A 23,116-nucleotide genomic window follows, 5' to 3' on the forward strand; every position below is an offset into this window, starting at 1 on the left:
AAAATCACATACTTCTGTATTATTCTAGACATTTTAACACTTCTCTCTAACCGATTTTCTTATTAATGTTAGTGTTTGATATTTTTTTATTTATTTCTCGTAGCCTTCAAACCTACTGAAATGTCCACTATGTGTACCAATATACTGGATATTATGGATTAGTAAATCTTTTGAATATAGTGTCAAAGTTTTCTATTTGTGATATAGCTCATGAAAACAATTGTGACGACAGTTGAACATTTTAAGGAGAAATTAAAGAGTTTGTGTGTTTAACATCTGCATGATTTCCCCAAAATAAATATGCTTCCCAAAAATAGATGGAAACATTTTGCAGGTTGACATGGAAACCTAACAGACAGTTGTTTTGGAGGGACACAGGCGAGTAAGTGCATATGTAATCATGTGTAAAGTATACAACAGGTGTTTTTACTGTCTTTCCATCATGTTATTTTGATGGATGGATGGATGGAAAGCACTTATAATCAGCCTAAAAATAAGATTTTGAGTGTGTTGCATTCACTCCTCACATGAGTATGTTGCATTCACTCCTCACATGAGTGTGTTGCATTCACTCCTCACATCTACACAGTGCATTTTTCCCTGAATACTGTCAGAAAAAAAAGCATTTTTCAGCATCTTCACTCTGCCCTTTTAGCAAATGAAAAGAATGTGTTTCTGAGAATGAGGTGTGTTTTTGGCTGTCTGTCTCTGGCACACACAGCTCATGCCTAATCTCAGCGTAAGCACATTTAGGCAGTATTGTTCTTTTTGTCCTTTAGGATCAAATGACAGAGGGTTTGATGATGTTGCTGACAGAACAGAGCAGAGTAGCCTTTCTTTGAAGGTGATTCATTGATTCAGTGCTGCTCCAAGTTGTTTTTTGAGGATGATGAAGATGATGATGACGTCATTTGCAGTTTCAGAGTTTCAGAGCAGTTAGAATCCTAAACGAAAACAAAAGTGTACTATTGTTCCTGGTTTGAATAAACTAGACAAAATCAGTTGCACTAAGAATGTGTATATTAATAAGAGTGGAACTGACTGTACTCCCAGTGTGTGGCTTTGTTTTCATGTAATCTTTTATAGCAATGGAATATGTATGAAGTGAGCAGATGAAGGATGGCTGTGTTTGTATTCCTGCATAAGTGAGGCTGTCAGGAGCATGCTGTATGTACCAGCAAAGTGGCTCTCTCCAAGCATCTCCTCAGAAATCAGTTAGGGTAAAGTGGAAGATCGTGGCTAAGCGTGAGCAAGCATCATTGTACCTCAGGTCATGCTGTAAATCCATGCATAAATTGATGTATATTTATGTATGATGCTCTCTGCTGCTAAAATGTGCTGACTCACTGCTGCATTATGATTTATCAATCATACAGCATAGCCTGCCTTTTTTTCTTCCTTTCTCACACCATCACTTCCCCCCTTGCATCTCAGTGCAAGTCTATTGGAAATCTACACACATACACAAGCACTCAGAGCAACAGAAGCCCATTGTTTCTCCTCATGTGGATGGCTCATAAAACAATTACACACAGCACGGCAGAGCTCAGATTTAAGCTGCATATTCTTTGACTGGGCTAAACTGCTGCCACTGGATCCCCTAAACATGTCTTACACTTGACGGTGGGCATAAATAGTAGGAAAATTTGTCTTCTCAATACCTTTCCTTCACAGGGAGCGAGAGCAAAACAGCTCTTCACTGTTCAAGGAAGCGCTATAACAACATGCCTGTTATTATTAATTGGTGAGAATTTGTTTTGAAATGTATTAAGATGACAAAAGGGCTTTCCTACTTGCTGCTGTCCTTTTGCAGCTCCTAGCATCATAAAAAGAAAATTACACCTTGAAACTCATTACCTGCATTCATATCAGCATATTTGTAACGTGTTTAGTGATTCTGGTACTAATTTGTTAGTTGGTGCTGTATTTTCATTATAGTTGTGAGGCTGACATCACAGACAAAGACAGATGAAAATGGTCAGGTCTTCTCAAAGACTCGGCTTGGCTTGTTGGCAATCTACAAGATATTAAGTAAGGTGGTGGTGGTGGTGGTATTAGCATGAAAGTTGAAGCTTTGGAAGCTGATCTGTTTGAGCAGTGTACATATGAAAAGGTGAGAGCTGGACAGGCTAAAAGACTAAAGGGCCGCTGCATCAGTCTCTTTAGGTAAAGATGTAGCAAGGGCCAAATCCCATTGTTGACACTATCAGCAGTGGTAAATGGTTAACCGAATTGAAAATAGACCAACAGCTCAACTCAGGATTAATTATAAAGATTAATATGCCAGTCATTCAGGTTGGACCTTTTCCGGTTTATACCAAATCCATTATGTGGTCGTTATCTGACAGACTAAAGATAGAATTCTGATTCACACTATCATTCAACTCATCACTTTTGCCTCATCTATCCCCAACCTGCCATGTCAGCTTAATTCAGTTTCAATGGCAGAAAGCCCATGGACACATTTTATCGCTAATGAAACTGATTATAATGCTGGGATTACAGGCTCTAACAGATTATTTTAATCTGGCTGTGTATTTGAGTAATCTGTGAAAAGTCTGTTGTTGCTGTGCATCTGTGTCATTGGGGAGTGTGGGGGAGTCCTCTGTGTAACGGTCAATGGAACAGGATTTGCATCTTATTTTGGTGCCAGTGAGCCAAACACCTGCTCTTCTTTCAGCGTGCTTGCTCTAATTTCCCCTCAATGCTTACTGAGCCTTTATATCTCTTGGATGCTTCTTTGTATAGTGATTTGCGATCAACCGCTTTCAAGAGGATTTGAAGAAGATTGCATCTTGGCCATTTTGCATGTTTTCCTTCATGAATATTAATTGGTTTATGCAAAAGGACAAAATAGATGGTGGTGTCAAAGCAAGTAGATTAATTTAGCCCCTGTAATGAGTTTCTAAAGCTACAAAACTTTGGGAGTGTCCAAGTTAAATTGAAGGTATTAAAAAGCCATAAGCACATTACTGATGAGTAAAAACAAAACCATTATTTTATTAATAATGTGAACGTATGAAAAGAGTAAATTTTACAAAACTATGTGCACAACTGAAATAAATAATCTTGTGAATCGAGTTTACATATACTGTAAATTTTCAGTAATTCATGCCAGTTATACAATTCGAAGCCTATCAGTTGAGGTTTAAATTAATGTTTCTTCTTATATGTAAATTTACACAAACTCAAGAACTGGTTTTTCATAGGTACCACATTTCTTGTGTAAATGAGAACCATTTATGAATTAATTTATTTGCATCCAGCCTAATAACCAAGCCCAGTGTGTGAATATGAAAGAGGGGCTGTGAAAATGTATTCTTTAAAATGTACTATAGTACTGTATATTAACAGAACATACACTTGTGTCTACATTCTTCGATTACATTCATTTGATTTTGAATGCTTCTTTACTCCTCAGAGTCCCTCTAAGAATCTAAGCTCATGACAGCTGTCAAAAAATCAATTAATATACACATCAGTACAATATCTCATTCAAGTCATTTTTCCTGTACCGAAAATTGCGTTTTTTGTCATTCTACACAAGTATTCTTTGTAAGCTACTTCCACTAATAGTGTGCAAAATTTATAATAAAGTGCGTGCACACACACACACACACACACACACACACACACACGGATGCAGTCTGTGTAGACCTGGCCAGACATTGTCCATCAGTTTCTCTATTAGAGTTAAAACGCAGTCTCTCCATCATGAGCACGCTGCTCTCCGAAACCATCTTGTCCCTGTTCTTCCTGAAGTCCGAATGAGTGAAGAAGTAATGAATAATGTACGGTACCCATCTTTAACCAACCTGCCAGAGTAGTGTATTAGCACTGTAGCATAGAAGAGAAATAGTGGAGAGGAAATAGATAAAGTGGTTGGTGGGAAAGTGCCAAGAGTCTTCAAAGTAGCCTGCCTGAGTCTGATCTTCTCCTCATACACCCACTGATATTTTATTATTTGAGCATCTGTCTTAATACTTTATTTTTAATTCATATTTAATAACTATTCCTTAGTGCAGGTTAACCAAGACTATAAGTGAAATATTTTTATTTATTTATTTATTTATTTTTTTATCTTTCTCTCTGTATGTCTCTCCATTTAGGTCTTGAAACCTGTGATAACTCAGGATGTCACTCAGAGTCTGGGCAACAGAAGGCTCATCAGCTTCTCCCTGTCAAGTAGGTTGACAGTAAGACTCTTCTCTTGTTTTATTTACCAGTTGTGAAAAATATTTTTGTTAACCCAGAACTACAAAGTAATCATAATTGAAGTAATAGATATGTATATGAAATTGCACTGATGCAAAACTTCTCCAAAACTGAATATTTTATCTGTTGTGATCATGTTTTGTTTTGGGTTGTTTTTTTTTTTGTTTTGTTCAAATATTGTGATAACTAGAAACCGAGAGACAGAATCTATGTCAATAAAATCAGGCAGGAAGTCATAGGCAAACACAGGCAAAAGGACAATACAAAGGCAATATGACAAAAAGGCAAGTGTCATACACTCAAGTAGGCAGCTAGGACTAACAGTCAGAACTGTATACAGGATGATCGGCAAGACTTCGCAAATACTAAGTAGAATTTATGGGTTTATACACATATGAACTAGGAAACAAGGAGGTCAATGAGAGACCTATATTAGTACTGAGGAGAAGCAATTTGCTGCTGGGAAGCATTTAGTATTGCTCAGTATGGTAATGGTACTTTAATGGTACACCTTCCCTGATCCAATAGGTGGCTGAAAGTTCTCATGTATGGAAACACGCTGAGCTAGCACAAAGGTAGTACATAAAAAGGTGGCTTTGTTTGAGAATAGTAATTGGTGGACATGAAACTTGGCTCGCAACTATGTGTTTTGTGCCTACAATAATAGGCAGACACTTAGAATATCTAGAATCATCTTCAGTTGTCTTCCCTTTAAGGCCAATAAAGGTTCTTTGTAGATCTGTACAACAGCATTTCCTGATGAAAGAGAAACCAATACAATATTTAAAAAAAATGATTCCTCAAATTGTTTCTCAGAATGTCAAGACCTAGAATAGCTATTTTGCCCTTCAGACTTCATCATACAATGTCATCCATATAATATTACATCCACATCAGAAACTATCCAAAATGTGCAGGCCCTGCTAACATATCACAGAGTGTAAACTGCTTGTGTCTGTGATGCCCAGAGATATACAGGAAATTATTCATAACTTCTGCCACCTGGCTGCCAAGATCACTGATATGAAGACATGAGATATGCTTAGCCCCTAGTGTACATATGCTGATGTTGCAAAACAATAACAGTGGCACATGGACACACACACACACACACACACACACACATACACACACACACACACACCCTAATTGATAGGATGTCTTTTGTCTTTGAGAAGGTGCCATGACATTATGGGATATATAAGGTTCTCTATATAGGCTAAAAGTGGTTAAAGAATTAAAGAGCTTTGCGATTCTGTTTAGTGAGAAGTTGTTGATTATTTTTCTATAACAATACAGCTCTGACAAGTAGTGCTGGCTGCATGGTAAATTCCAGGTATAGTGTTTTAATAAACTAGTCCAAATTCTTTAGCATTTCTATAGTAACAACTAATTCACAAGAACCTGTAGCACACTGCATCATTTAATAAACAGATTTTTAAATATACTTTCAAATAAATAAATGAATAAAGAAATAGATAGATAAATAATAACATAATATTATATATATATATATATATATATATATATATATATATATATATATATATATATATATATATATATACACACACACACACACACACATACATACACACACACATTTGACAGTATATTCCCATTGATATATTACATTTTTTAGTACACCTGGGTGACTAGGAACAGGAAATTGTTCAACCATGGCTTGGTATACATTTGAGGTAACACATAGGTCAAATTCCCTTAGTCATTCATAACAAGTAAGACCAAGGAATATAGCTGTGATGTGCAGCAAATGGTTGTTGAGCTTCACAAAATGGCAAGAAAATAGCACATTTCCACCAAATGCCCATTTCCACTATCAGGGCAATAATTAAGAAGTTCCAGTCAACTGGAAATGTAATGAATCAACCTGGAATTGGACGTGTGTCTATATTGTCTCAACGCACTTTGAAGAGAATTGTGAGTGTGGCCATAAATCTCCAAGGATCACAGCTGGAGAATTGGAGAAGTTAGTTGCGTCTTGGGGTCAGAAAGTCTCCAAAACTACAATTGGTGTCATCTACATCACCACAAGTTGTTTCGAAGGGTTTCAAGAAAAAAGACTCTACTCTCATCCAAAAACTCAAACGTATTCAGTTTGCCAGACACTACTGGAACTTCATATGGGATCAGGTTCTATGGTCAGATGAAACCAAGAGAGCTTTTTGGTAATCAACACCAGAGGTGGTTTTGGCACACACAGAGAGGTAGCCATATGGAAAAGTACCTCATGCCCACGGTTAAATATGGTGGTGGCTCTTTAATGTTTTGGGGCTGTTTTTCTGCCAGAGGACCTGCACATTTTGTTATGATACATAGCATCCAACCATCCATCCATCCATCCATCCATCTTCTATACCGCTTATCCTTTTCAGGGTCACGGGGAGCCTGGAGCCTATCCCAGGGAGCATCGGGCACAAGGCGGGGTACACCCTGGACAGGGTGCCAATGATACATAGCATCATGGACTATCAAATATCAACAGATATTAAATGAAAACCTGACTGCCTCTCCCAGAAAGCTTAAAATGGGCCGTGGTTGGATCTTCCAGCAGGACAGTGATCCAAAGCGTACATCAAAATCAACATTAAAATGGTGTACTGACCACAAAATCAAGGCCTTGCCATGGCCATCCCAGTCTCCTGACTTGAAACCCATAGAAAACCTGTGGGGTGAACTGAAGAGAAGAGTCCACCAGCATGGACCTTGAAATTTGAAGGATCTTGAGAGATTCTGTATGGAGGAATGATCTCTGTTCCCTTGCCATGTATTCTCCAACCTCATCAGGCATTATAGGAGAAGACTCAGAGCTGTTATCTTGGCAAAGAGAGGTAGCACAGAGTATTGACTGAAAGGTTGGCAATAATTGTTGAACACCTATATTTAACAAAGATTTTTTTGTGTTTTGTTTGCAATTGTTTGATTGCAATTGTTTGAGAGTATTTTTGTGAATTTTTAGAACAAAAGATCAAAAGGTTAAACAATAATGGCAATTTTTCACAGCCTTCTTTGCTCATATTTACCAAGGGTGCCAGTATTAGTGGAGGGCATTGTATATACATAAGCAGATTAGAGAGGGCATTGATGTTCCCCAGCAAACAGAGAGTTGATCAATCTGCATGGATCTTTACCAGAGAAGGACACAAGTGGCCCTGTTGACAAAATCTTGAGTGATCTCTCAAAACACTAGACATGACGAAAGTAAAAACTATACAGTGTGTGGGGAGGTCTGGGAAAACCAATCCAAACCTTAAATGCAGTTCTTGAAAATGCAATGGAAATATTTTTATTTGCCTAGGCCATCTTCCTGCGAATCTTGTTGTTTAAGGAGTCAGTTTACTAAAAAAAATAGACATTCTGCCTAAAGATGTCCAACAGCTTGCTACTCAAGGGTAATTTCCTCACACAATTAACACTTTGATCAAGTTGTTGCATATACACATGCCATAGAGAAAGTGAAAATCAACTGAGGTTGCAATCAGATACTGTGTCAACCAGTCCGTAATGGAGCCGTGTTATTATTTTTCACTTTTGAGGATAACCATATATTAAAATGCTATAACTTTTGCATGCATCTCAGTCACAAGTAACGAGAAACATATTATAATAGAAACAATTTTTGGTGTTTGGTATACCCAGGCCACCACACATATACGGACTGCTGAATTAAGATGATCAAGGTCCCGTTCTTCAAGCTACAGTGTGCTTGCTGTCACATCAAGTTGTCATGTCAACTGTACGTTAAATTTTTTAATGAAACGTCAGCTACACTCTTCACTAAAAAACATTTGGCTTCAGACCCTCTTTGTGTGTACCTTTATTTAACTTGGGAATGAACAGAATAATTAGCTCCCCTGACAGCCTTTGCATTATTCCCTTGAGGTTTATCTTGTTTTCAGCATCCCTTGGTGTGGTGAGTGTGAATTTATACCTACCTTCTGGGGAAAACACAGCTGGTCCATATACAGATGAATTGGAGACATAATGGAAAAGTTGTTTATCATTTTGCACATGAAATAAGGCTAAAAACACCATGTCAGATTTGCTTTGCGTCTTTATCACCACAATGATCCAGGAAAAAAAGAGGGTTCAGCAATTCAGAAAGAGCACACTGTGAGGAAACTCACATATCCTCCACATACCCCTTCTTTCAGAAGTCCTAAATATGGATAATAATTACTTTTATAGGAAGAAAGGTACTGAGCAGATTTGAACTATTCCAGTGTTATGCTCTTCACTCATTTGTAGTCAACAGCATTGGACTGAAAGCTGCCAACCAATGAACACAGCAATAATACAATCTTTATTAGGTAAGGAATAAAACACAATAGAGTGTGTTGTTATAGGAAAAACGAGCATTAATATGAACCTGTGATTTGCCTTGCAGTTGAAACTGTTGTCAGAGGTGTGGTTATAGAAAATTAAGAAACATCTTCTGACAAATCAGAATTGCTGCTATTTAAGTAACATTACAGAATATGAACTATCTGGTCATTGTGTAGAGTTATTATTCCATTTTTGGGACCTCAAGATGTATTATTTTTATTATTTCTCTGTAACATGATCTCTTGAGTTCGGACATGGATAATAAAAAATCAGCTTACATTGTATTTAAATACTGGTCAGAGGCACACCATGGAATCACATTTACAAAAATCGGAAGTATTTTTTCCTCTAAAAAGGCGCAGGGTAAAAGTACTCATCTGAGTTGCCCAGATCTATATCCAGAAGTTATGTTTTGTGGAGAGCAAAGCATCAAGTACACATGCTTACCATCTTCTGTTCCCTGTTTAACATCAGACATCCAGGCAGTGGGTTTGAAGAAGGGGATGTTCTTCAATCCTGATCCATATTTGAAGATTGCAATCCACCCTGGAAAACACAGCATCTTCCCTGCTCTCCCTCACCACGGTCAAGAGAAGAGATCTGGCATCATTTGCAACACCATCAACCCTGTCTGGAAGAGAGAGGTCAGCTCTCATCTGTATCGATAGAGAGAGAGAGAGAGAGAGAGAGAGACAGACAGACAGATAGATAGCACCTGTAGACGGACCAACAGACACTAGACAGAAACACACTGTCAACAGATAGACACACTGTCGACAGACAGACAGACACTGCAGACAGACAGACAGAGACCCTGTAGACATACAGACAGGCACTGCAGAGACAGACAGACAGACCCTGGAGACAGACAGACAGACAGACAGACAGACAGATAGATAGATAGATAGATAGATAGATAGATAGATAGATAGATAGATACTTCACTGGAAGCTATAACAGCAGTTTGGATTGTATGATGGAACAGCAACATACAGTCTGAACAATTTGTCAAGATATTTGGATTTTCAAACAGTGTTTGATGTGTCTTTTATGTTACTACACTTGTTCTGTTGTGCACTGAGCCTTGACATCAGAGTTTTTCCATTCCTGCTTTGTAGTCTTTGATTGCACATTGCTTTCAGCTTTCAAAACTAAAGTGCTGCTTTTAACAGTTCAAACATTTTGTCTGTCTGATTTATCTCAATGTATTCTAACACAGAAAGCAGTGTATAGGAAGACAACAAAAAATAGAGAAAATGACAATTAGTAGATAGATCATTAGATACTATAAGAGGTGCGTAAGATAGTGGTTAAGATGGTGGACTCTTGATTGGAAGGTTGTGAGTTCAAATCCCAGCAATAAAAACCTGCCATTGTTGAGGGTTATGGGCTGTGCTCAAGGGCCCAAATGCTCAGTTGTATACAATGAGATAAAAAGGTAAGTCTGGATAAGGGTGTAATGAAGGATTTTTTAAAATGAGATTTTCAGACTTACACCTGAACTTAACTTAATTTTCGCAGTTATAACATTTAAAGTTCTTATTAGTCATGGTATCTAAGTATATGTTCACACAGTATTTTTTTTTTTTTTAACAGAAAAATCCAGCTTTTTGCACTTGTATGAAAACAAAAGTCTCACTTCACATGCATTTTAACTATAAGAACACTCTTTACCATTCCTAGTTTGTGTTGGCTAACTAACTCACCTAACTTCCTGTGTAGATTATGCAATGTTGGAATCTTTCTCAATTCAACATCTCTTAAATCTTGATCACTAACTAGACTTTTTTTTCCACTGGAACTTACATGTTTAGTTTTTCACACTCACTCCCAGAGCAACAGCGCTTTTTAAAAGCAGTCACGTTTCACTCCAGGAGCTTAAAGTGTTAACTCCAAAAATAGATTTCCAACAGCCAGAGAGTCTTAACCATCCATGAAATATACAACTTATAGCATTAGGCAGCCATCAGCACATCATGAGTGTGAAATATGGCTTCATCTCAGACTCAGTGCATGGCTGATCGTGCAGAAATCCCCCACAGCGTGTCATGTGATCTCGAGACTGATGCTTCTCTCAGAGATAATGGAGCCATTATGAGCCTTGGGAACCCTGGTGACTTGAGCCTAACCTGATGTGCACAGCCACTGGGGATTTACTCATAGTACTTTTCTAGTTGAAGCTGATACAGTGTATTGTTTCACACTGTCTATAGCTAATGCCCAAATTGAAGTGGTATTATATGTGAGGGTTAAAATCAATATCTATCAGTAGCTCAGCAATGAAACTATTAGAGTTGAACAATAAATTACATCATTAGGTCTCGACGATGGAATAAGAATGATGTAGGGAAAATTATTACAGACACATTTAAAGAAAAGATAGGCAGCTGCATTCATGATTTCTAATTTCTTGTACTACTGGTCCATTGTTCTCAATAGCCTTTTCTACTGCTACCTTATACAGATTTGTTACACCTATTTGCAATAAACAGTGCAAACTAAAAATTATTAAGGTTTTTATCTGACTCCCCTATCGTAGTTTCTCCTCCAAACATATCCTGGGGAAAAAACGGATGATAGAGTAATTAATCCACATTCACTACACCCAAGACTGTATTAAGCATGCACCCCCTCAATTACCGCTGATGACGTGTTACAGATGTGTCAGCGACGCGGTCTGGGGGGAAAAAAAACACACAACCAAATGGAAATCAAAACTACATAGCGTTTCACTCTGTATTATCACCTGACATGACTGTGTGGGCTAGAAAGAAATAAGCCCCAGCCTCATGTCTTATAAAACATTGATCGTGCTCAAAAGGAGACGAAGAAGAAGCCCTTATTCTTAGATGTATACAGTGAAGATTATTCCTTCGTATATCCAAGCTTGTTAGGAAATTGGAATCAGAGCACATGGTCAGCCATGATATTGCACCCCTGGAGCAGAGAGGGTTAAAATCCGTACTCAAGGGCCCAACAGCGGTAGCCCTTCCTCTCCGGGGTTAGCAGCTGCCTCTGTCCAAATTCGTTATAGGAAAATGACTCCTTTTTATATGAAAGTATGTACAGTACTCATGGTGGGCTGTTTTATTTCTCTTCTGTACCTGCTCCGTTCCTCTCTCCATGTGTTTATCTCCATCAGTCCCTCTGGGCGGGGAAAGTGTGGGGGAAGGGAAGCTTTATGCTCAAATGTGGAGATTGCAGCAAAGCGTGACTGTGACGCAGTTAAACGGATCTCCTGTATGGTGAGACTGTAAATCATATTTCCTCTCCCTCACCAGCGATTGATTGGACTGAGCTTGCACTCCAACATATTGCTGCATCCTCTTCTTTTCTTTCCTGCCAGCCAAGCCAGTGATCAAAAACATTAAACACATAGGTGCTTTAATGGAGTCTCTACAATGTTTACCCTACTATCCTTATGAGGACCATCCTTTAATTTACTTTTATTTAATTAATGCCATGCTTACACTTAAATCTATTCCTAACTTAACCTCAATAACCAAATGGTAACATTTTCACTCTTGGTTTAAAAAAAAAAAGCCCTTACCAAGGTATAAAAACATTCTCATACACAAACACATAAGACATGCTTGTTCTTGAGTGATGCAATTTCTGCCATTTACAGGCAATGCCCTCTAGTTTGAATACTAATTTTATCCTTAGACCTGCAATGCTGCATGTTCAGGGACAATATCAAGTAATGTTACACTAAAAATCAGAAGTTAGTTGATATTCTATAATGAATGTCAAATGAAATGAAGTAGGGCTAACTAGTAGAGAATTGGTGTTCAATGGCAAATGGGCATATTCAGCAGTTCTCACACCAAGCTCTATTGCTTCACTGTTTCATCATCCAGTTTTCAACCATTTTGAATAACACATTTTATAGGCACAGTTTGGTACAGTTCTCTGCACCATGCTTTTTTACCACTACCCATTTTCCAAAAACCTTCATTTACATATTTAAATATTTAATATGTACACCTTAGATTCAGCCCTTGAGTCATTGAGACCATGCCAATTTATGCAATTACCATTCCTGCTATATTTGTACTGCATAGTGTACTAGGAGATTGCAGAGAACTCACACACATGCACACACATTCACATCAAGGGGCAATTTAGCAGAGCAAATTGCCTTATCAGCATGTTTTTGGTAAATGGGAGGAGACAGGAGAACTTGGAGGAAACCCAGCGTTACATGCTAGGGTAATGTTTTACATACCCCAAACCCAGAAAGATTAGTTTTTTTCAGAAAGACTATTTTACTGCCACACTGTCAAAAACATTACAGGCAACAAACAGGAAGTAATTTCTCCAGGGTTAAGCAACGTCAAAAACAATAGACAAAACCAAACCCTAACTCTGTAAACAAGTCTACCTTCACAAACATTAACAAAAATTAAGAAACAACAAAATGGTTTCTTCCTAACCCAATACCAAGAGAAAGTGATAAAGGAAATGGCAGTTACCTCAGTCTGGCAGTGGTGACAATAAGGACATAGAATATATACACTCAATAAGAGAGTCCAGCATTTTATTCTCCTCTTTTTTCTTGTATTCCATGCTAAGGAAGTGCCCCACCTGTTGCAGCCTAGCATGGTGATGCCTCCCCCAGGGATATGAAGGACAGCTGTGATGCAACATTGCAACCTGCTGCACCACCATGCTGCCCTAAAATATATAATATCTTTAGATTTTGCATTAGAGCTTTCATTTGGCTGAGAGGCATGATGAATTCAGTGCAGATGGAGTCAGTGCTCAGTAGAGCGATCATTATAATGGTAGTATCTGTCAAACACATGCACACTGTTAGTGTTTTTTTCACCATATTGTGTGGTACAGCGCAGTATCATACCCATAATGTTTCTATGTACGTTGTACTGTTAATGTGCCAGGGTACTGGGGGACCAAAAAGAGACATATAGGAGGAGCTTAAAATTGTGCAGACAATCGATTAATTTATAATGCAGTCATCACAGAATCATCATGGGTCATTCCTCAAGTTAGAAAAATATTTTGAAAAACTGGGTAGATCTAATTGGTCTTCATAATCTGCAAATATTTTTGGGTTTTGGTTTTCAGTTTGTTCTTAAACTCTTGCTGTATGTGTCTCTTCACATAAAACCGAAGACTGAGTGAAATGTAAAGCAGGCCTTAAAACTCAATGTTAATTTATATTGTCAACACTAATATGATGTCACCACTCAAAAACCTCTAGAAATTTCCTCTTACTTTCACAGGTAACTTTATATGATGAGGACTGTGCTATTGTATTTGGTCTGATGAATAAGACAGCATTTAGTATCCTAAAAATATTATAGCCACATTTAAAATATATATATATATATATATATATATATATATATATATATATATATATATATATATATATATATAGGCTTTTTTATATATCCCCCATATATTATTTTATCTTCTGGTACATGGTAATTGGATCTGAGTATATAATAAGCAGATGAGGATCAGAGTTTGATTCTCAGTTCCAAGTCCATTTATATCTTCTCTCTTAATGGCCTAACCCAGCACTTTCTTTAGAACCTCTCTAGATGAAGCGAGAGTCGAGTGCTATGCCATTGATTATTTTGCCTGGAAGCATCAGGAAATCCCTATTGTTTTTGGTTGTTTAATTGGTGGTTGCCGCAATTATGCTATTTTTGGCAAAGAGCTATCTTGTCAGTTTATGACACGTATAGCTTATGTATGGAGCTCTGTAAGATCTTAGATAATGTAGAAACCTTAAAGGTTCTGTGGTTGTCCCTCTGAGAGAACCTTTAAATGTTTTACACTATATGGGAAAACATATGTGGACACCTGAACATTACATATGGGCCTTCCCAAAACTGTCAACCCAAATTTGGAAGCACACAATTGTCTAGAATGTCTTTGTATGCTGTAGCATTAAGCTTTCTTTCATTGGAACTAAGAGGCCCAACCCTGTTCCAGCATGACAGTGCCCCTGTGCACAAAGTGAGATCCATGAAGACATCATTTGTGAAGTTTGGTGTGGAAAACTTGATTGGCCTGCACAGAACCATGACCTCAACCCCACTGAACTACTTTGGGATGAACTGGAATGACGGCTGTGCACCAGGCTTTCTTGTCCAACATCAGTTCCCAATCTCCTACACTCTTGTAGCTGAATCCCCAAAGCCAGACTCCAGAATCTCCTAAATCAGAAGAGGTTCCATCTAAAACCTTTTGTGGAAGTTAAGAAGACTTAATTATCCAATAAACTATTAAAGAATTATTGAAGAACCTTGTTTTCTGATGGGTGAGAATTTATTTGAACATCAAGGTTGTAGCGGGTGTTCGAAATTGGACAAGTTGCTAAAAAAAAATTCCTATAACAGGATACACTAATTGTTAGTAGCTTGACTGTATAGTTTCCAGAAGCAATATGATGGGTCATTGGATCCATTAGATTTCCCTGTATGCACCGTAGTCTGCTCACTGAACATTGTGCAACACTAGTGGGCACAGTTACAGTATGTTATTAGTATCCATTTTATTACTTGATCTGATTTTATACCACAGCACTGTTGAATTCCCAAATCTGATTGTTTGTTCCCAACTCTGACAGTAGTTCTGGCTACAAGGCAAATCAAAGGTTTAGAATAATGTAATTGTTCTAATATACTATTTTTTCTATAGTCAAACTTACACAAGAACTTATATGGTAGAAACTCCACTGTACGTCCATAAATGGATGTATAAAAAACAAACAAACAAAAAAAAACCTGAATGTATTGATATGGTGAAGTTTTTTGTGAGGAGATTATTTGTCATTTTTCAAAGAAGTCTCCGGTGTCGGTGCTTTGTAACATTCACAGGTAAATCTGTAAGTTTTCTTCAGCATGAAGGGCTTTGTGGTTTTTCAGCAACATGACAGACTGCAAAAAAGAGAGGCATGTGAGAGAATGACATGATAAACTTGTTTTCCAGACATCCAACAACCTTAATGTCATGGTTCAAAGGTAGAGACGGAAGCAAGCACAGATTCTCAAACATTTAATAAACAAACAAACAAAAAAACAAAGACACTAAGACAACTAGGCAAAATACTGTGACTAAGGCTAAACATAAACGATGAACCATAACATGGTCCCGGGACAAAGGTCAAGATAGACAATACGTAAGACGAGGAAGCAGTACAAACAGTGGCTATATATATATAAGTGCTCGTTAAACAGAAACGTGATACAGATGCAGGTGGTCATGTGACATTGATGTAGTATGGTGCAGTGGCTGCTGGGAAATGTAGTCCAGAGTTACCTCCTTGATATATGACACTTAACTGTAACTATAAATGATTTTTTATTAAATTGCTGTAATATAAGTGTAATAAAAATTCATGATATGCTATTTTTGGAAATGATCATTTTCTTCTCTTGCTTTGGACTGCATCATACCACCTTGTTATTGATTATTTTCCTAGAAGAGCATGCACCATTTTCCATCATAATTTTAGCCAGTACAATATGTCACAATACATATTGCATAAGTAGTTTTTGTAGTTCATATTTCCTGACAGGTTAAACAATAAAAGCTTACAGAACATTAGCAAGCTATCAAGCATCATGTTAGATAGCCTAGCTAGCACCATAGAAAATGCTTGCATTAGGTCAATTATAGCTAATATTGAAGTGCACAAAATATATGTATTATTATTATATTCATAAAAATTTTAATTGTTAATACACAGTTGAAGCCATTTTAATGTCCTTGATATACAGAATACACACCTGTACCTGTACCATAACGATTACATTCTGTATTAATGTTCTGTCTATAGAAAATGCTAATCTTTGCCTGTTATGTTGCTTAGCAACTTGTGCTTACTGTTAACAGATTACAAAGTGTAGCAGAAGATGTGTTTGCTTATTGAACACTGGATTTTTAATATTATACAGTATGTGTTGCCATTTTATAAAAGCAATAAGCCGTATTGCTTTATTAATCTATCTTTATAACACTGGCTAATGTGCGTAGTTAGTTGACATGAAATCAGTTAGCTCACTCTCAGCATTGCTGTCAAACATGAGCAGCATGGAGATTAACAGCACCACATAGGAAACGGCCACCACACCACTGCCTTAGGCAGTGGCCTATACAACCTAATAGATGAGCCATCACCGCTTTCCAACATATTACAGCAGTCACTTTCTGGTTAATTGTTAGAGGAATATCAGCTACTATCAACTTGTCTTTCTTTTACTGCTGTTCTTTAGAGAGCATCATTACTGCAGCATTCCACATGGCCCCAGGGTGAAAGAATGCAGCATTTCAGGAGAGATCATTACATTCCCCTTCTGCTAAAAATGTCTCAGGATCTATAATAAATGGTAACGCTATCTGGATGACCTACAGTTTTGTAAGCATTGATTAGGAATTATTGTGACAGCCAAGGCTATCCTGACATAATGTCTAGCTGTTGTGCCCTAGTGAGGAATTTGAGAACCATTACAGTAAGAAGCCCTGTGTTGCATTGTTGAGACTGATTTCAGTTAGCACACACGTTTAACTTTTTTCCCCCCAACATCAGTTTTACAGGACTCATTCCTTTTTTTTTGTATATTTAATTATTTAAGATGCATTGTTAATTTTTAAATACCGAAAGGCAAAGTTACATACCTACAGGAGTGTTTTGGAGAAATGGATGGTCTTAATTAGGAAAGACTCTGGATTTTCCCGCTTTTGCTGAGCTAAACAGGGGAAAAACAGCAGGGGAAAAACAGCCATGTTCATTTAAAAGTGAACATAATGGACAATAAAGCTGCAGGGGGCTGAGAGGCCACTGCTGTGTGATTATCGCCTTTAGATGCACATATTAAATTTTCACCCCAGCTGAATGAAGAAAATGGGAGACCAAAGCAAAGCACTAGATATGATGTGCTTTATACTAAAGATGTTGCTTTCAGTAATGAGTTTCTCATGCTGACTGCAGTAGAAATATAATAAAAGGTCCCAAAATTAAATTGCCTGTTAGTCAGCCAAATTCTCGTAGTGTGCTAAGATGACTCTATTTTTCCATGAAAGGATGTGGCTTCTTCTCAGAATTACATCAAATTATATCTCTTAACCTGCAGTTGAATTAATCTGAATGCTAAAGCTACATTTCATCATCTCCAAACAGCAGTGTGTCCTACACCTCACAAAGCAGAATTCGCCATATGTCCTTGTAATTTGGACCAAGTTCAGGTTTATCCCTCAAACTTGGCTAAGGCAAGGCTTTTTAAACAGGCTTATTCAGCATGCAGGCGCTGCTGCTTGGCTTGGCGTCTTAAGCACTAACGATAGCTCAAGGGACATACAGGTTCTAGTTCTGCTGTCCTTCAGCTGTGCAGGACAAGAGAAGCTGGTGAGAGTAATTGTCACGGCTCATATCAAGCCCACTACCAGTCTTTTTAATTTCAATTAATGAAACTGAACCATATGGAGGCATGCATATTCAATGAAGCCTCTCTCTGGGTTTCTCTTGCATTCAACCATAGCACTTCATTAAACTCTTACCACTTAATTAAATGCATTATCATGCATGTGAAAGGTAGTCCAGAAATGTATGACCCATTTTAGTCCAGCATTCATTTTCTTCTCAAATGTGGTACCACTTCTACTTTAGCCACATAAGATTCCACCATATTCTGGATCAACAGAAATTGGGCAAGAGCAGAGCGGTTTGATATTTCACTTATATACATACCCATCCATCCATCCATCCATCCATCTTCTACCATTTATCCTCTTCAGGGTCACGGGGAAACCTGGAGCCTATCCCAGGGAACATCGGGCACAAGGCAGGGTACACCCTGGACAGGGTGCCAATCCATCGCAGGGCACAATCACACACACATTCACACACCCATTCATACACTACGGACACTTTGGACATGCCAATCAGCCTACCATGCATGTCTTTGGACTGGGGGAGGAAACCGGAGTACCCGGAGGAAACCCCCGCAGCACGAGGAGAACATGCAAACTCCGCACACATATGGCCATGGTGGGAATCGAACCCCCAACCCTGGAGGTGTGAGGCGAATGTGCTAACCTTATATACATACCATGATGTGCAAATATAGATATGTTTTCTAGCTGTGGCTGAACTGTAGTTCAGTTGCAAGTGTCACCATTCTTCCAGTCAGTAATGTTTAGGAAGCCTTTTCTGCAGTTATTTTAACTGGATAGCAGTATCCACAGTTAATTAAAAGCTTTGATTATTATAGATGTCTTTAATCAGGTGACTTTAAATCAATGTAACCAATATATTTGCTTAGATTTGATTAGAATGCAGAACTGTGCAGGATCAAGACACCCAAAGCTGGTGTTCAAAATGTGTTCAGGGTAGCATCCACATACTGCACTAAAATATTAACACTTAGAATTGCTGTTCATTTGTAACTGCTTATTCATTACATAGCCAAAAGTATGTGGACATCTGACCTTCACACCTATATATGGTTCTTCCTCAAACTGTTGCTACAACGTTTGAAGCACACAATTGGCGAGAATGTTTTTTGATTTGCTGGAGCATTTAGATCTCCCTTCACTGGAACTAAGAGGCCCAGCATGACAGTGCCTCTGTGCACAAAGTGAAATCCATAAATAATGTTGTGCCAAGGTTGGCATGTAAGAACACGAGGGGCCGGCACAGTGCCCTGATCTCAATCCCACTAAACACCTTTTGGGAATTGGAATGACAGCTGAGCATTTGGCATCCAATGTCAGGGCTCAGTCTCTTACACTTTTGTGGCTGAATAGACAAATCCCCACAGCCACATTCCAAAATCTCGTGAAAAGCCTTATCAGAAGAGTGGATAGGGTTATAGCAGCAAAAGGGGAACAATGCAATATCTGTGGTTTTGGAATGGGATGTTTAATACTCACGTGTCCACATACTTTTGGTCATAAAGTGTAACAGCAAACGTTATCTAAATAACACCACACTGAAGTGAGTTTGGTTTTGTTATATCTCATCTGTTTTAACCCCTTGATCAGGGGTTTGAACAACAAAGGCCTGGTGTGACTGCAGGTTTTCTTTTCCTTCAAATCAAGAGCCACACCTGCTAGCCGATTAAAGGCAAAGATCTTATGGAATCCAGCGTGGCTTCTGCTCGGTTGGGACTAAAACCAGCATCCACAGCAGTCGTTTGCAGATAGATTTTGGTACCCCTGGCCTGGATGATGCATCTAGTTAAAGCTACTCAACAGTGGTTCTCCACAGAGTTATTCTGCCATGCCATCTCCACAGAGCAAAGCATCAGAGCCTAGTAATGCTGAATGGACTTACAGTTTATGAAATTCAAGTATGACACAGTATTTAAATATACAGTACATATAGAGGATGTATCTGCAGCATACAAGTAAAGATAAAAAAGTGAGGGAAACATGGGGCCTCAATGCAGTTTTCAAAAGTACATGCTTTTGTTTTCCTCTATTTTCACAGAGATTTAACTTTGTCTCTCTACCCACGGATGTTTTGGAGATTGAGGTGAAAGACAAATTTGCCAAGAGTAGGCCCATCATCAAACGCTTTTTGGGCAAGTTGTCTGTGCCTGTGCAACGGTTACTAGAGAAGCATGCTATTGGGTAGGTGTCATAGAGTAAATAACATGGTCACCAAATGATGCTTTCCTTGGCGTATTTTTTAAAAGGTGTCTTTTCACACATTTTTTTAAATAATAACATACATTTTCTAAATTTCTTTGTATATTTATACTTTGTAGATGACTATAGGAATAATTTATTCCAGTTTCAACTCCTTATTCCTTCAGATATTTTCCTTTTCTCAGTGCCGTATATGTGAGGAATAATAGTAATTTGGTGTATGGGTGTGTGTTTCACAACAGAGACCGTGTGATTAGCTATGCTCTAGGCCGCAGACTGCCAACGGATCATGTCAGTGGACAGCTGCAGTTTCGCTTTGAGATAACATCTTCTATTCATCCAGGTCTCCTCTATTTTATTATATTGAGTCTTTTTATATACTAAACTGGTTACTATGCAGAAAAACTGAAGTAGGTTTCTCACATTTTTAGTGAAAAAATTGTCCTGATCTTTCTTGCAGATGATGAAGAGGTATCTGTTAATGCTGATGTCGCTGTGACCCCTGACCGGCAGGAAGCAGGGGAGCTAAATATTGACCCACCAGAAGCTGTTGACTTGGATGCAAAAGATGAAGATCTAAATGAGCTCAATGAGAATATCTCTCTGGATGTAGAGGCACAGAATTCTTTGCCCCTATCTTCTTCCACTAAACCTAGTTCCCCTGTTCATATTGTGTCTAGCACAGAAGAATCGGGGGAGGATGGAAATCTAGAGGAGGCACCAAAGGATGAAGAGAACAGACCATTGGAGGATTTGTCATGCACAGTTCAGTTCCCTGAACATCAAGAGCAGAGCCCTGAGGAACCAGCTGAGGAGCTGGGAGAGGTGCATCATGATGGGGATGCAGAAGTTACAGAGGATATTTTGGAAGCTCATGTAGATGAAGTTGCAGATGAAATATGCACAAGAGATGAGGAGGTGGATGAAGAAGCTATTAGGGTAAGCATAAAGGTTGAAGATTCCACAGAATTGCAAGGAGCTACAGGCTCAGAGCAGACAGAAGTAAGAGAGGAAGGAGAGAGTGAGACTGTAGAACCATGCTCTCCAAGGACGACATGTATGATGAAGCGAAAGGCCATGAAACGCCGGCCCTGCTCACTGCCTGTCTCTGAACTTGAGACAGTCATTGCCTCATCTTGTACAGAACCTGAGACGCCACGATCACACTATATCCGTATACACCACCTCCTGCACAGCCTTCCCTCTGCCCAGCATGGCTCCCTGAGCCAAGATGATGAGGAGACAATCGATCCAGACTCTTCTGAGGATGTCAGTCTGAAACCTGCAGAGAGCGAAAAGGTGGTGGCTGATGAGAATGAGGAAGGATCAAGTGAGACTCTGTCTCCATCAGTAGTCCCAGAATGTCTTGGACCTTGCTGTCGAAGGATTCTGCCTCCGAGCCTCTCTATTGAACGGCTGTCTGAGCTCAACCAGCTCTTGGAGGGCGAGACCCCCTCACGTCTGGAAAGTGAGGATGTGGAAACTGAATGTGGTGGAGGAGGTCAGCGGGTTCACAGGGAAAGTGAGTGTGAACTGTGCGACACCTCCTGCTACAGCACCTCATGCTACAGCACATCCTGTTACAGCACATCCTGTTACAGCAACTCAGGCCACGAGGGACGAAACCGCTTCTGCAGCCACACACGCCTGTCATCTGTGGACAGCACACGTCTGTCAGAGAGCACCGTATTTTCCTCGCAGGAGGAAGAGGAGGAGAACAGTGCCTTTGAGTCAGTAACAGACTCAGGACAGAGCCCAGAGTCAAGGGAGCTGGGAGATGTTTCCACCCAGTGGATGGAGGAGCAAAATGAGGGAGGGCATGGTCAGTCTCCAGTAGCTGGACCCAGTGTTGGGTCACCAGGTGAGGAAAAAAAAGTCATCTACCACAGTTGATTGATTTTCAGTTACATGAATAACTGCCATAGTAATAACCATTGACCCTTGACGTGAAATTTACCCTCCTTCCTCCTCTATGGTACAAAGATCATTGTCACTTTACCAATTTGTAAAGGATTTATATTGACATTTCTGCAGTCTATTGGTTTTCACACCACTGAATATCTGCCGATAACAGTTGACCACTCACATGACATTTACCCTCCTTTTCCCAGTAGCTCTCTAATATAACACCAATATAAGACCAAAAGGAGATAAAAGCAATAAGGCTTGAAAGCAACATTCCCACAAGAGCTCAGGGAACATTTATCCCTGCTGACTACTAGTTTTTCCAGTAATTATCTGTCTTACCAGGCAGGGAAAAGGTTCAGAGTCAGGCTCAGTCATCCTGCTATACTCTTAGAACATTTGGTTAAGTGCTCGCTTACAAGCACAGTGGTTGGTAGATAGTGTCTTGGCTGACTTCTTCATGACTCATCCACAAATACTGTTTGAGTCCTGTGAGTTTGCCAATATGTCTGGTTGGGATTTATTTACTGTGATAACTCACACTCTGGATAGATATTGGAGACAGTGATGCAAGTCACTGATTTTTTTACAGGAAATGTTGATCTATACTGTATTTAGACCTTTTACTGTTAAAATAGTTGAACTAGTAACTAAATATTTTCTAAATATTTTCCCCAAAGCCATTAGACTTCTCCGGTTTGTTATGATTGTAATAGACTATTTTATATATATATATATATATATATATATATATATATATATATATATATATATATATATATATATATAATAGTAGCCATTTCATCAGCTAAACATGTGGATGAACTTTGTGGGTATACAATTACTGAGTGATCTGTTGCTATGCACAATTTGTAAGCCCCTCTCTACTACATCCACCATAGGACCACTGCTGACCAGATATTATTTGGGTAGTGGAGTATTTTCAGGGTTTAGTCAATGTTTACACTTAATGCACTTTATTATACACTCCAAATATGATGGTGCACTATGTAGGTATACA

The 23,116-nt window shown here is 38.7% G+C and overlaps 1 protein-coding gene across 8 annotated transcripts in view; it reads left to right on the forward strand.

Moving 5' to 3' along the window:
* LOC108271758 (E3 ubiquitin-protein ligase HECW1) overlaps positions 1–23,116 on the forward strand; it is a 99,359-nt gene that overhangs the window by 30,343 nt on the left and 45,900 nt on the right. For 5 of the 8 annotated variants that reach the window (XM_017479502.3, XM_017479494.3, XM_017479510.3 and 2 more), the window contains 5 exons: positions 4,110–4,185; positions 9,037–9,206; positions 20,030–20,172; positions 20,433–20,533; positions 20,651–22,051. In XM_017479502.3, the coding sequence (XP_017334991.1) occupies positions 4,110–4,185; positions 9,037–9,206; positions 20,030–20,172; positions 20,433–20,533; positions 20,651–22,051 (1,891 nt within the window). The remainder of the gene's footprint in view (positions 1–4,109; positions 4,186–9,036; positions 9,207–20,029; positions 20,173–20,432; positions 20,534–20,650; positions 22,052–23,116) is intronic. The other 3 variants (XM_053683700.1, XM_017479534.3, XM_017479544.3) reach the window with 1 other exon arrangement.

Source organism: Ictalurus punctatus, chromosome 1 (genome assembly GCF_001660625.3).
Source record: "Ictalurus punctatus breed USDA103 chromosome 1, Coco_2.0, whole genome shotgun sequence".
Classification (NCBI taxonomy): domain Eukaryota; kingdom Metazoa; phylum Chordata; class Actinopteri; order Siluriformes; family Ictaluridae; genus Ictalurus; species Ictalurus punctatus.